General features: G+C 42.6%; 1 protein-coding gene across 1 annotated transcript in view; it reads right to left on the bottom strand.

Annotated features, from left to right (window-relative positions):
• Nucleotides 1–11,015, bottom strand: part of TMEM236 (transmembrane protein 236) — a gene marked incomplete at both ends in the record, with an annotated part of 46,991 nt that extends 35,976 nt beyond the window's left edge. Inside the window, one exon of the mRNA XM_082845134.1 lies at nt 10,759–11,015. Within this exon, the coding sequence (XP_082701260.1) occupies nt 10,759–11,015 (257 nt within the window). The remainder of the gene's footprint in view (nt 1–10,758) is intronic.
• Between the last annotated feature and the right edge of the window lie 2,788 nt (nt 11,016–13,803).

The following is a 13,803-nucleotide window of genomic DNA, read 5'->3' as shown; positions in this document are numbered from 1 at the left end:
ATAGACATAAAAATCACATAGTTTTTAAATTTGTTTTTGGACCACTTTTTAAGCCTTGCATGATCAAGCAAACAAATAGCTATTGAGATATAATATATAATAGTCTATCATGACAGAGAGAATTAAAATGTATATTTAACATCACTAATTTATGGGAAGATAAAATATACTCAGAGGTTTTCTATAGTGAAATATTTACCCCCTCTTTCCTAAGTTAAATACGTATTATATGAATTACATATATAGGATAGTATGTGTTTAAGTTCAAAAAGTATTGTTGGAGTCTTACAAATGACTAAGAATTCTTCTTGGTCCCACCATTTCACTCTACCCCAGTCCTATCCTAGATGTTCTAGGTATAGACATAAGATAGGGCATTGGATAGCCCATCTCTCATAGCCAGACTCAGTACAACCTGCTAAAACCAGAAGTAAGATGGAATTTTAAATCCTCTTCTCAGCTTGACCTCTAAAAAATAAGAGTGCCCCAGGGATTATTCCTGCACCCCTTATTTATTTATATTATCTCCCCTGATGATCTCAGCCAATCCCATCGCTTTAAACACCACCCACTTGCCCATGACTCACAAACAGATTATAGTATATATACACTGGCCTCTATCCTGAGCTCTGGACTTGGACACCCAACTATCTATTTGGCACCTCCACTCAGATGTCTAATCTAATAGGCAACTCAAACTTAACATGCCTAAAAAAGAACCCATACTCATTCCAATCATCATCAAATGCTGTCTGATGATTTAATGCCAAAATGTATTTTGAATCAACCTCTGCTAACACCGTGGTTCTCTCACTATCATATCTCATCTGCAGTGTTTCGTAACCAGTTTCCTGTTAGTGTCCCTCTTCTTGCCTAGCAATATTTTCTCCGTAGAGCAAACGTCTGATTTTTCAAATGTAAAACACCTCTTGTCACTGCCCTGCTCAAAAATCACCAAAGCTGGGAGGAGTGGGGAATGGGGAGTTACTGTTTAATGGCTACAGAGGTTCAGTTTTGCCAGATGAAGAGGGTTCTGTGGATAGATGGTGGCGATGGTAGCACACCAATGTGCATATACTTAATGCCAATGAGCTGTGCACTTAAAAATGGTTAAGATGGTAAATTTTATGCTAGGTGTATTTTACCACAAAATACACTCATTTGTATATTTTAGAGATTCTAAAAATATTTTCAATGTATGACTAATGTAATTAGAATAAAATTGAAACCTATCACTGTTGCCTAAGTGTTCTACGTGATGTGGTTTCTCTTATTTCTCCTACTCTCTTCACTTAGAATGACCTGCCTCTTCCCCACCATCCACTTAATCCTGCCATACTAGCACCCTGGTTATTCTGTGGTCACACCAAGCTTGCCCCACCTTCGAGGCTTACACTGGCTCTTCCTTTTTGCCAGGGTGTCTCTAGATCGTAGACCTAAATCTAGATCATAATCTTCCATGTCTGGCTCCTGTGTGCCTATCCCCAAGGTAAGTTCCATGGGACTATGTACCTTATCTGAATTGTTCATTACTTTAGCTCCAGCATTTAGAACAATGTTTCTAAATCTTTTTTGTACAATAAACTTCCTGGGAATCTGCTAAATCCTATGGACTCTTCTCAGAATAGAATTTTTAAATGCACAAAATACACAGACTACAAAACAAAGCAATTATATTGAAATACAGTTATCTGGGCTTCCCTGGGGGCGCAGTGGCTGAGAGTCCGCCTGCCGATGCAGGGGACGCGGGTTCGTGCCCCGGTCCGGGAAGATCCCACATGCCGCGGAGCGGCTGGGCCCGTGGGCCATGGCCGCTGAGCCTGCGCATCCGGAGCCTGTGCTCCGCAACGGGAGAGGCCACAAGAGTGAGAGGCCCGCGTACCGCAAAAAAAAAAAAAAAAAAAGTAATACAGTTATCCACATTCTTTTAAAATTTTGAGTTAGTAATATATACACTTATCTAAGAATACACTGTCTTCTAATTTTCTTTGGAGCATTCAAGATCTAGTGGAAACTGTAGTCTCTCATAATTTCAAGGTAGTGAAGATCATAAACCGTAATCTGAAGTATCTGTAACAATTGTAATGTGATATGAAAAAAAATCTATGTAATAAAATTACAGGTCCTGCTAATACTACTGTGGTTTGTTACCAACATTCATAATGGAAAGAAATGCCATCTTTCAATCAGAGGTTATCAAAAATAGAGATGTAACTTGTTTCTCATCCAAGTTCAAGAACCCCATAACCCTGGAGAATATCTGGCACAGAGTAGGAATTCAATAAATGCTAAATGAATGAACAGACTAGTTAATAAGTGAATACTAATCCAAATCTGTGTTTTATTTAAGCAGAAATAATGATAACCTGTATTTGAAAATCTTGACTTACTGCTAAAATATGCTTCTAATTTATTAATGAGTGGTATGGGTTAAATTGTGTCCTCCCTAAAAGACATGCTGAAGTTCCAACCCCCAGGACCTCAGAATGTAACCTTATTTGGAAATAGGGTCTTTACAGAGGTAATAAGTTAAAATGAGGTCATTAGGGCAGGCCCCCATCCAAAAAGACCAGTGGCCTTATATAAAAAGAAATTTGGAGACAGGTATGTACAGAAGAAAGATTACATGAAGAAACACAGGAAGACACCATATGAAGATGAAGACAGAAATCAGGGTGATGCATCTATATAAGCCAAGGAATGCCGAAGATTGCCAGCAGACCATCAGAAGCTAGAAGAGAGACTTCCCTGGTGGCACAGTGGATAAGAATCCGCCTGCCAATGCAGGAGATACGTATTCAATCGCTGGTCCAGGAAGATCCCACATGCTGTGGAGCAACTAAGCCTGTGCGCCACAACTACTGAGCCTGCATGCTGCAACTACTGAAGCCCACGTGCCTAGAGCCCATGCTCTGCAACAAGAGAAGCCACCACAGTGAGAAACCCGCGCACTGCAATGAAGAGTAGTCCCCTCTCACTGCAACTAGAGAAAGCCCACACACAGCAGCGAAGACCCAACACAGCCAAAAATAAATTTTTTAAAAAATGTTAAAAAAAAAAAAAAAGAAGCTAGAAGAGAGGCTTGGACTGGATTCTCCCTCATAGCCCTCAGAAGGAACCAAGCCTTCCAACGCTTTAATCTCGAACTTCTAGCTTCCAGAACTGTGACACAATAAATTTCTGTTGTTTAAACCACCCAGTTAGAAGTACTTCGTTATGACAGTCTTAGGAAACTAACACAGATTTTGCTATAGGGAAGTGAGATACTGCTGTAACAAATACCCAAAATGTGGAAGTGGCTTTGGAATTCGGTAATGGATAGTCTGGAAGAGTCTGAAGATGCAGGATAGAAAAAGGCTAGATTATCCAGAAGAGAATGTTAGTGGAAATATGGAAGTTAAAGGAGATTCTGGGGAGAGCTCAGAAAGAGGAGAGCTGTACAGAAAGCCTCTACTGTTCTAGAGAATACATATATTATTATGAACAGAATGTTGCTAAAAACATGAATATTAAAAGTCCTTTTGGTGAGATCTCCGACAGAAATGAAGACTGTTACTGGAAACTGGAAGAGCGGTGATCCTTTTTATACAGTGACAGAGAACTTGGCTGAAATGTGTTCTGTTGAGTATAAAGGAGAACTTGTAAGCAATGAGCTCAGACACTTAGCTAAGGGGATTTCTAAGCAAAGTGTTGAAGGCACTGCCTGGTTTCTCCTTGTTGACTAGAGTAAAATGCAAGAGGAGAGAGAGAAATTGAAGAAGGAATTGTTAAACAAAAAAAAGCCCAGTCTTGAAGATTCAGAAAACTCTCACCCTATCCATATTGCAAAAGATACAAAAAATGAGACAGCATGTTCTGGAGACAACAGTAAGGGTGTGGCTTGTGAATCCAATCAACCATCTCAGCAGAAACCCTGACAGCTTGCACTGAAGGGGGACAGAGATGGGACAAAATGAAGAAAGGCTGAGAGACTTCTGGGTACGATCGGCAGGAAACAGGCTAAAACAGAGCTATATGGATGCAAATATGTACTATCCTTCAAGAAAAGGGAAGAATGACTCTGATGATGCTGCAGAGGCCAGGGAAGCTGCCGCTGCCACCACAGGCCCAGGGGTTCCCTCCTCAGATCCAGAGAGCAGGGCTGCTGCCCAAGGCCCAGAGGGTGGAGCCTTCACCTTGATGAGCCCAGAGGACAGTGTCCAGACACAGAGGTTTATTGTCAAGCCTTAAAACTTAGAACTGTTGGCTAAAACCAATATACAGGCAGACCTTGTTTTGCCACGTTTCGCGTTCTTGTGCTTTGTAATAAATTGAAGCTGTGTGGTATCAATGAGACCACACTCAGACATTAACAAGCCAACCAGCATCCCAAGGAGGCATCCCAAAGAGTAAAAGGTCCAGAAATCATAAGACAAGAAATACTGATGGAGCCTGGACACTGGAGAAGAGAAGATGTCAGTGAGCTCAGAGAAAAGGTCACCCCTAGAAACACAACGTGGGGAGTCGTCACTGTACAAGGGACAGTTTATGAGAGCCGATGAGAGTGCTCGGAAAGCAATAAAAAGGGGTATATGTATACATACAGCTGATTCACTTTGCTGTACGCCTGAGACTAACACAACACTGTACATCAACTAGAGTCCCATACAATTTTTTTAAAAAGAGAAAGAAATGTGCTCATGCTACTGAGAGTGACCATTATGTGGGGCTAATTAATTGCTTGTAGCCATGCTAGTATAATTTCATAACAAGGACAGTACTCTGAAATTGGCAAGTGTCGAATCACTGAAAATTGATTGATGAGGCCAAAGTTTTCTATGCAAGTTGAAGTATGCAACTTCCGAATTAAAATGTTTGACACATCTTGGGGGGTGAGGGGTAGAGGGTGGGGGGTGATGAACTGGGAGAATTGGATTGACAAATATACACGAATATGTATAAAATAGATAACTAATAAGAACCTGCTGTATAGCACAGGGAACTCCACTTTGCTGTACAGTAGAAACTAACACAACATTGTAAAACAACTATACCCCAATTTAAAAAAATTCAAAGAAATATTCAAAAAAAATAAATAAAATACTTGATGCATCTTATAAAAAAAAAAAAGGAAAGCAATTAAAAAGCGGGAATCAGGGGGTGATGGGTAGAGCTCCCGGCCATGGCCAAATTCACTGGCATATAAAGGGGGCAGAGGATGTGACATGTACAAGGAAGACTGGAAGGAAGCTACGTGGTGGCAGAGTTTATTTCAATACAAGGAAATAAGGAAGGCTCTTCTCATAATTAGAGACACAAAAAGTCGTAAATTCCCTTTAAAATCAGAGGCAGACTGTCTTGTGAGAAATAGTGCCCTAGATGAACGCTATGGTGCCTTCCAGCTTCAGAATGATGCCAACACTGAATTCTACAAGCAAGGAGAAGCGTAGAGTTTTAAAGGTGGAACTGACATGCAGACACCATTTTTCAAGCAGATTATGACTCTGTCAACAGGACTGGGAGGGAATGAGGGGGACAGAGAGGCCCAAGGCAAGGACAGCAGCTGGTGAAGGCTGCCAGAGCCGCAGCAGGTTAATAAAATGCTCTTCGTGCCTCCTTTTGAACACAAGCGACCAGAACAAGGGATCTGACGCTGGACCTGAACAGGTGAAAAGTTGGGGAACTAGGCCAGAACCTCAAGTGCACACCTCCCTGGAAATCAGCGCCTGACTGGGGAGAGGAAAACAGCCACGGAGAGCAATGTCCTGAATGAAAGAGAAAGAGATGAAAGAGAAAGAACTCATGGAATCTGGCGACGCTGCATATGCAGCAGAGAAAAGCAAAAGTGAATCCACTCACGCCGCTTTACTGGAGATTGTGGGACAAGCAGAGAAAGCCTGTAATCAAGGAGGAGAAAATGATCAGTCCTGAGTGTTTCAGAAGATGACAGACAGACTGAAAGAAAGGGGATGCTCTGGGAAGAGGTAACTGTTAAGCACCCGGGTTTAGCTCGTGGTAACTCACCAATGACCTTCTCAGAGGTGCTGAAAAGAGCGAGCTCTCCCTCCTCGGGTTAGCCTGTCACTCGTGTGTGTTACTGTGGACCATTTAGGGGCTCAGACCCCAGACACCCTGGGGTTGGGCTTGGCTCCCTACTCACTGGCTGGGTGGTCTTTTAACCTCCGTGCCCCAATTTCCTCACTTGTTAAATGGGCACTGTAAGCTTTCTTCAAAAATCTTCGAGAATTAACTAAAGTCATACAGGCGATGTGTTTACAACGCTGCTTGGTACATAGTAATTGTTCAGCCAATATTTTCTCTTATTTTACTCTGATGACAGCTATAACTATTACTGCTGCTACCACCACTGCCACCTGAAACAAATCAACAGCAAATCTGGGGGCATATGTTAAGGATGTAAACAAGGTAAAATGTTCCAAAATGTTGGAGTCTTTCTAACTTAGCACCGTCCAGGATAGCCCTGACTTCCACAGCAGTCTGGGAATCCCCAAAAGTCCTCCAGGATTATTCTGCCCCAAGGTACCCTGTCTGAGGAAATCTGCTTCAGTTTCCGGCTAGTTTGTCAATGTTTTCACCTATTCACAGATATCCCGGGCAAAGATTCCTCTTATTTACTGGGATATAAAATTTGGTGTGGATATAAATAGCTTTTCTTCGTTCCTCAAACCAGCTCCCTAGTCTTTGATAAATTATTGACAGGCAACCCTAAAAAGGAACAATCATTCCAAAAGAATGAGGAAGTGTTTAACAAGAATAAAGGAAAGAACACCAGATAAAAGTTCAGACTACTTTTGGTTTAGTGTGTGTCTTAAGCTCTCTGACATTGTTTCCTGCCTTATAAAATGGCAATTATATCCATTCCCTCAACTTTACAACACAGGCATGCAGGTCAAGTGAGAAAATGAAAAATAAAACACACACTGTAGAGAACAGACTTGTGGTTGCCGAGCGGGAGATGGGGGAGGGTAAGGGATGGACTGGGAGTTTGGGATGAGCAGATGCAAACTATCACATACAGAATGGACAAACAATGTGGTCCTACTGTATAGCACAGGGAACTATATTCGGTATCCTGAGATAAACCATAATGGAAAAGAATATTAAAAAATGTATATATATGTATAACTGAATCACTTTGCCATGTGGCAGAAATTAACACACATGATAAATCAACTACAATTTAAAAAAAATAAAAAATAAATAAAAGCATGTTATGTATATATGCAAAATACTTTATAAGATATTCATGATACCACTTTATTGACCCTCATTACTCTCAAAGGATAAAAGAGACCTACAAGATTCTCCAGATATGCAGAGTATCACTTATAACATAGAATTTTCTTCAGTTTTATCACTTTTATCATTACTTCTACTGTTTCTCAGAGTCATTCTGAGGATTACCCCAGATCATGTTTTCAATGGAAACATGATTCAGTCTGAGGTCATAACACTAATATTCACTGGGTTCTTACTATGTGCCAGGCACTGTGCTCAGAACTTTACATGCATAATCTTATTCAGTTTCTTAAAACAACCCAATAAAGAAACTAGGTCGTCCCTGTTCTGCTCATGAGAAAACTAAAATTTAAAGAATTTAAAGAACTCACACACGGTCTCCCAATCAGGGTCAATGCTGGGATTTGAACTCAGGTCTGCAAGCCTCAGCCATATTGTCAGGGCTTCACTAGCTGGCTGACTCACTCTCTCCTGAATACCAGCCTCACAGGTCCCATGACGCCAACATGGACATACAGAGAGGTTCTCAAATAGGCCCATCGACAGTGTATCTGTGAATGCTAAGAATCTATGAAATCTCATATAAACAACTATTTAAGTATTCTTCAAAAATAATTCATACTTTCAATCCCTACTTTCTATAGTAGCAATAATGTTTGCATCATCTTCATCTAGGAATCAGGTTATATGACACACACACGCTATGTTACCACATATATTAAAATATCCTATACTCGTTTTTGGGACCCATATGTAACATCCAAATATACATCTTTAGGGGAAATGTATCCTAATGACACTAGAAGAATTGCATTTTTCTTGAAACACACTTTGCATTCAAAGTCAGAAAAAATACAGGAGAAGTTGCGTAAGTTAGAAGAAACAGCACACGATAAGATCAGTGTGGGCTCACCAGTCCCAGCTCCACCGGTTATAAGCTTTGTCACTAGACAAAGTTAATCACATGTTCAAGTTTCCATTTCTCCATCTATAAAACAAGAATACTAGTGCATACCTACTACGCTGTCATAAAGTTTAACTTTAATGGTACGGAATGTGTAAGGCTCCTAGACTAGTACTCAGTAACAGTTTCTTCTTTTCTAGGCCAGTAAGAGATAATAATGGCTCATAAAAGAGGTCATGAGGGAACAGTTTCACTGAAATCATAGATAACCTGTCCTCTAACTAAAACTATTTAGAACACTCATGGCCGGCCACACCCACAAATAGAAGAAAAAGACTGGAAGAGTATTTCCCAAAAGAAATCACTGGAAGATGTAATTGTTGTGACAGTCGAAGACAACTTAGCACAAGGGGAGTAGCTGGACCAGATGTACAGACAAAAACAGCAAACAAACACAAACACAAACACAAACACTAGGGGGTAGAAATGAAAGACTACTTCTCTTCCTTACTTTCAATTGCCCCCAGAGACTGGGACCTCATCCTTCAAAGAAGCAGTTTCGGGTAGTGGTTAGAAGTACCAATTACAGAATCAGATGGACCTAGGTCCAAAGTATAGTCCTTTCACTCGTCAATTGACCGGGTAAGTTTCTTAACCTCTCTAATCATCAGTTTCGTCTTGGAAATAATAATGATAAGCTCATAAAATATATATACTTCACAAGGTGGTATGGGATGAAATGAAATTCATACATAAATTTTATAGTACATAATAAGTGATCAGTAAAGAAGCAATTATAGCTTAATGACAATAACAATAATATTATATTAATAATAGTAAGCAACATGGGAAGGTTTGCTGCCTGAATGATATTCAGACCTAAGGTCCTAGGGATTGAGCCAATGTAAAAAAACTCAAAGAGCACCTTCCTGGGCGTGACCAGCTTGCCACTGGTTTACTCCTGTACTCATTTACACATTCCCCAGCCTGGCCAGGAGCCTTCAACAGTTGAAGCCACTCCTAGCAGGTGTGAGGGGTGGAGGGCCCAGCTCCGCTTCAGACCCACCCCTTAGCTGATGCTGAGGATTTGGGTCAAGTGTTGGAAAACACCTAAACCCCATTGATGCCAACCACGTGATTTATTTTCGGAAGCCTCACAGGAGCTCTGCCCGCGGGGCACTGAGTCCCCTGGTGATTTGGGGGTTGACACCCAGTGTCGGTACCTAAAGAGCCCTTCCTGCGCCCCACGCTTCATGCCTCCCCTGCCACACCCTTGCAACAGGATTTCTCGCTATACTGCTGTGTCTATTACTTTTATATTTCTGCCTTTGCTTGGGTTAAAATTCCCGACTCCTTGCTTTTCAAGTGTGTTCTATGTTGTCCAACTTTGTTTTCTTGGCCACACCGTGTGGCTTGCGGAATCTTAGTTCCCTGACCACGGATCAAACCCAGGCCCCCCAGTGGAAGCACAGAGTCCTAACCACGGAATCGCCAGGGAAGTCCCTATGTTGTTCAACTTTAAAAGATCAGTATGGGGACTTCCCTGGTGGCGCAGTGGTTAAGAATCCTCCTGTCAATGCAGGGGACATATGTTCGAGCCCTGGTCCGGGAAGATCCCACATGCCACGGAGCAACTAAGCCCGTGTGCCACAACTACTGGGCCTGCGCTCTAGAGCCCGTGAGCCACAACTACTGAGCCCATGTGCCACAATTACTGAAGCCCATGCACCTAGAGCCTGTGCTCTGCAACAAGAGAAGCCACCGCAATGAGAAGCCCGCACACCGCAACGAAGAGTAGCCCCCGCTCGCTGCAACTAGAGAAAGCCTGAGCGCAGCAACGAAGACCCAATGCAGCCAAAAAAAAACAAAAACGAAAGATTAGTATGAAAGAAAAATTTAACTTATCAAAGAAAACAAAGAGATCCCAGATGACAAGAACCAGATCTGAAGATTTAAAAGGAAAAATATATGAGGATCAGAAATTATATGTTCTCATTACCTTTACATGGATCATTACAGTCATTAGTTAAACTGAGTTCAATCCATATTAAACCTTGATTTATTTAAAATATTTGTGTTATTATTTGAATTACTTACCCCTCCCCTCACCAAGGTAATAGAATTTACCAACATAGCAAATTATTTAAAATCTAAGCAAAGGAACCAATTTGCTTAAAAATCTCAGTTGGTTAATGCTCAAAGGACGCCTTAGAGCTACAAAATAATGCAATATAAACATTTTAACAGACATTACTTTCAGTTTTACACAAAAGAAAAAATTCTATATTAGAACCTTACAGTTATGATTTCTGTAAATTAACTGTGAAAACTTCGTGCAGTTCTGTGTACAGAGGAATTAGTACAACAATTACTACTCAGAGTATCAGAGATTCATGCTAGCTTAACTTAGGAACACATGTCAGTAAAAAATGACCCGATAAAAAAATATAGAAGATACCATAATAGGAACACATTTATATAAACAGTGATTATTACCTCTCCTTAATCTCCCATTATGTACCTGTGTGCTACACTAACATCCTTACCCAGAGTACATGAGAAAATCTCTTTGAAAGCATCCCAGGGGTTCCCTGCTAAAGAATTCTGTTACTTACCATCCTTTGATTTTTTGGTAAAGATGACGTTTCCTGTACAAGAGAACTTTCACGGGAACCCAAATCAAAAGAGTCACTGAAGATACATAGGCGATGGAACAGGAAACAATCAGCCAATAATGCGCTTTGCCAGGTGTACCCCTTGTGCTTTGATAGGCATCGGCAAACTGTTCCATTATCACCAGCGTGGGGACAGAGAAGGCAGCAAGCTCAAGGAGCTCAAAGAACAGCAGCTTCACCAGTCTCCTCGAAGCCATCCTGGAAGGGCGAGCACCTGGGGACCAGACGCTCCCACTATGACCGGGAGCGGCATATGGACACACAGACACTGAACTGGGATCAAGTTCCTTGTACTCGAATCACTAACCAGTGACTTTTTATTCTTTTATTGACCCTCATATGGTTCAGTGATCTTCCAACTTAACAACCGAGGTCTCTTAAAGAAACAGAGCAGTTGTGGAAGTGATCACTTAATGTGTTTGCACATCCGTTACTACAAGTCAAATGAATTTCAGAATATGCTTTGGAGCATCGGTAAAAGCGGGGTCTTTTAATGTAGTCTTTATTGTGAATTTGAGCACAAAAAAACATTTATGTAATATTTAACACTTGTTAAGTAGAACCATTGCAATAATATAATTTTAGAGTTAAAGGGGAAGAAGAGACATAATCCAATCCCCTATTTTTTTTTTTTTTGCGGTACGCGGGCCTCTCACTGCTGTGGCCTCTCCCGTTGCGGAGCACAGGCTCTGGACGCGCAGGCTCAGCGGCCATGGCTCACGGGCCCAGCCGCTCCGTGGCATGTGGGATCCTCCCGGACCGGGGCATGAACCCGTGTCCCCTGCATCGGCAGGCGGACCCTCAACCACCGCGCCACCAGGGAAGCCCCCAATCCCCTATTTTTATATCTAAGCAAATTCAGGCAAAGAGAAAAGCCTAAAATCTGAGTTTTCATCTAGGAGAATGACCCCTCATTTTTCTTCCAAGTGCTTGAAAAGGGAGTTTGGATTCACTTGGCCAGTCTCCTAACAAGACTTCTTCCTGGTACTTGAAATATTTATTTGTTCTTGCACATTGATTGCTATGCAACACAGACCAGCATTATTTTTATTTTGTGGGTCAGGAAGCTAACATGGCGATACGAGGAACTGGTTGTCAGGACCGACACATGCAGAGTTATCTATATCTAGTCCAAAAGCAAATATCAAATATTTAAAAGACAACAGTGGTCCCCATGAATCTCCCTCCTTTGCAAACCGCTTTGGAACAGCTGTGATGAGCACTCTGCTGGGTGTGGGGTGCAACAGTGAATGAGGGACAAATGTTCCTGCCTTGAAAACGCTCACAATCCATGGAGGAAACAAACCTACGGCAACAAAAAATTAACTGAGGTCAGAAGTATAGCCTAAATGCCATGGTACCCCAGAGAACTCCCTCTCTGGGCTGTGGGAAGGGGAGGGAAAGATGATGATGAGGCCCGAAGGTGGGTGTTGGGGTGTCAGTGACATTTCAGGCAGGCAAAGCAGCAAGGAGGGATGAATGGTGGTGAGTCCGGTGTGTATGGCAGGACCCAGGGGAAAGTGATGCTAGAAAAATCGTCTGGGGTCAGAACGTCCACGTCCCATGAAGGATTTGGGGCGTGTGTGTGTGCGTGTGTGCACATGTGTGTGTCTGTGTCAAAAAGCATTTTCTGAACAGAGGAGTCACTTGAACACCTGGAAAGGAGGGATGGTGCTGATGTGAAGGGAGGGCAGGAATGGTATTAACCTAGAGACAGGGAAGCCACCTGGGCGCCACAGAGGAGCCTGATACAGCAAGTGCAGGAGCGACGAGGAGAGTCCAGCACCCACACACGCTGACCCAACCCCTCCTACCTGCTGGCTCCTCACCACCCGACCCCCGCGTGCATTTCTCTCAGCTTCTCTCCCCCAAGGCCCTTCGCAGAAGGGACCCCGGGGCTGCCTGGCTCTCGGGATGTACCCAGGATTCTGGGGGCGGCCCCGAGGATTCACACCTCCTGCCCTCCCACCGCAGGGTAATCAGACAGGTGGCTCCTCTAGCGGTCAAGTTACCCTCTTTGACCTCGAATCCACTGACGTGGAGCAGAAGCCCTCACAAATGAAAGAAGAGACTTGGAAGGACAGCAAGAATACGAAAGGATGGGGCAGAAAACCATCTGAGCAGCGGTTCTGTCAAGGCAACTATTTCTAATAGCATGCCATCGACATCAGTTCTCTGTATCATCCCTGACAAAATTTCTGTTTAAATGATACTAGATACAAACTAGATTTTAACCTCCTAACCCTCGGTCTTGAGTCATCTAGTGCTACAATGTATTATAATTTCTTCCACAAATTTTGTGTATTAATAGGAATTGTGATCTGAGTAACTGAAGACAGGTGTCGAGTAAAAACAGCCTGGCTCTTACCTGGACTGTAATTCCATTTATTTCCATGTATGGGAATTTGAAACTGAGACTCACTTTATATTTCTCGCCTCTAATCTGCCTCCAGTTCCTATTTTCTCTTCACCTTTACCTTCAAAGATAAGGCCAAGAGTGTTACATTCACGTGATGGGACCAGCTGTTCTCCACGACAGGGAACGCCCTGATACTAGCTGTGCTTTCCTTGAGTGGCAGGGAGTTTATGACTGTTGTCCTCTGCCCACAACGAGCCCAACTCCATGTAAAGGAAAGACTGATTGTGTTACCCTTGTAACATCATGGTAGATCATGGTAGAGGCTTAGTGAGTGACTTGCGCTTTGGTAGGGAGATGACACAGACACACAGGTAGGACCTAAGAAGGTGTACGGAGTGAGTTGGACAGCCCTACCCTGCCCAGGCCTCCACCCCCCTCCTCTAGCCACATCTGGATGAACAGGCATGGGGCTACAGAAGGTCCAGCCGTCTAAACGTGGCCTGGCATAACCTAGGCCAATCACTTTCTCACCCACAGGAATTTGAACTAAAAAACGTGGAGAATTTGACAAGTGGAGTTAAAGGAGGCCATGATTTTGAGTCAGGATCAGAGCGGCTCAAACTGTA

Source organism: Leucopleurus acutus, assembly GCF_964270905.1.
Source record: "Leucopleurus acutus genome assembly, chromosome: 1".
NCBI classification, from domain to species: domain Eukaryota; kingdom Metazoa; phylum Chordata; class Mammalia; order Artiodactyla; family Delphinidae; genus Leucopleurus; species Leucopleurus acutus.
The sequence above is the reverse complement of the archived record's forward strand: the minus strand, read 5'-3'. Positions and strand labels throughout refer to the sequence as shown.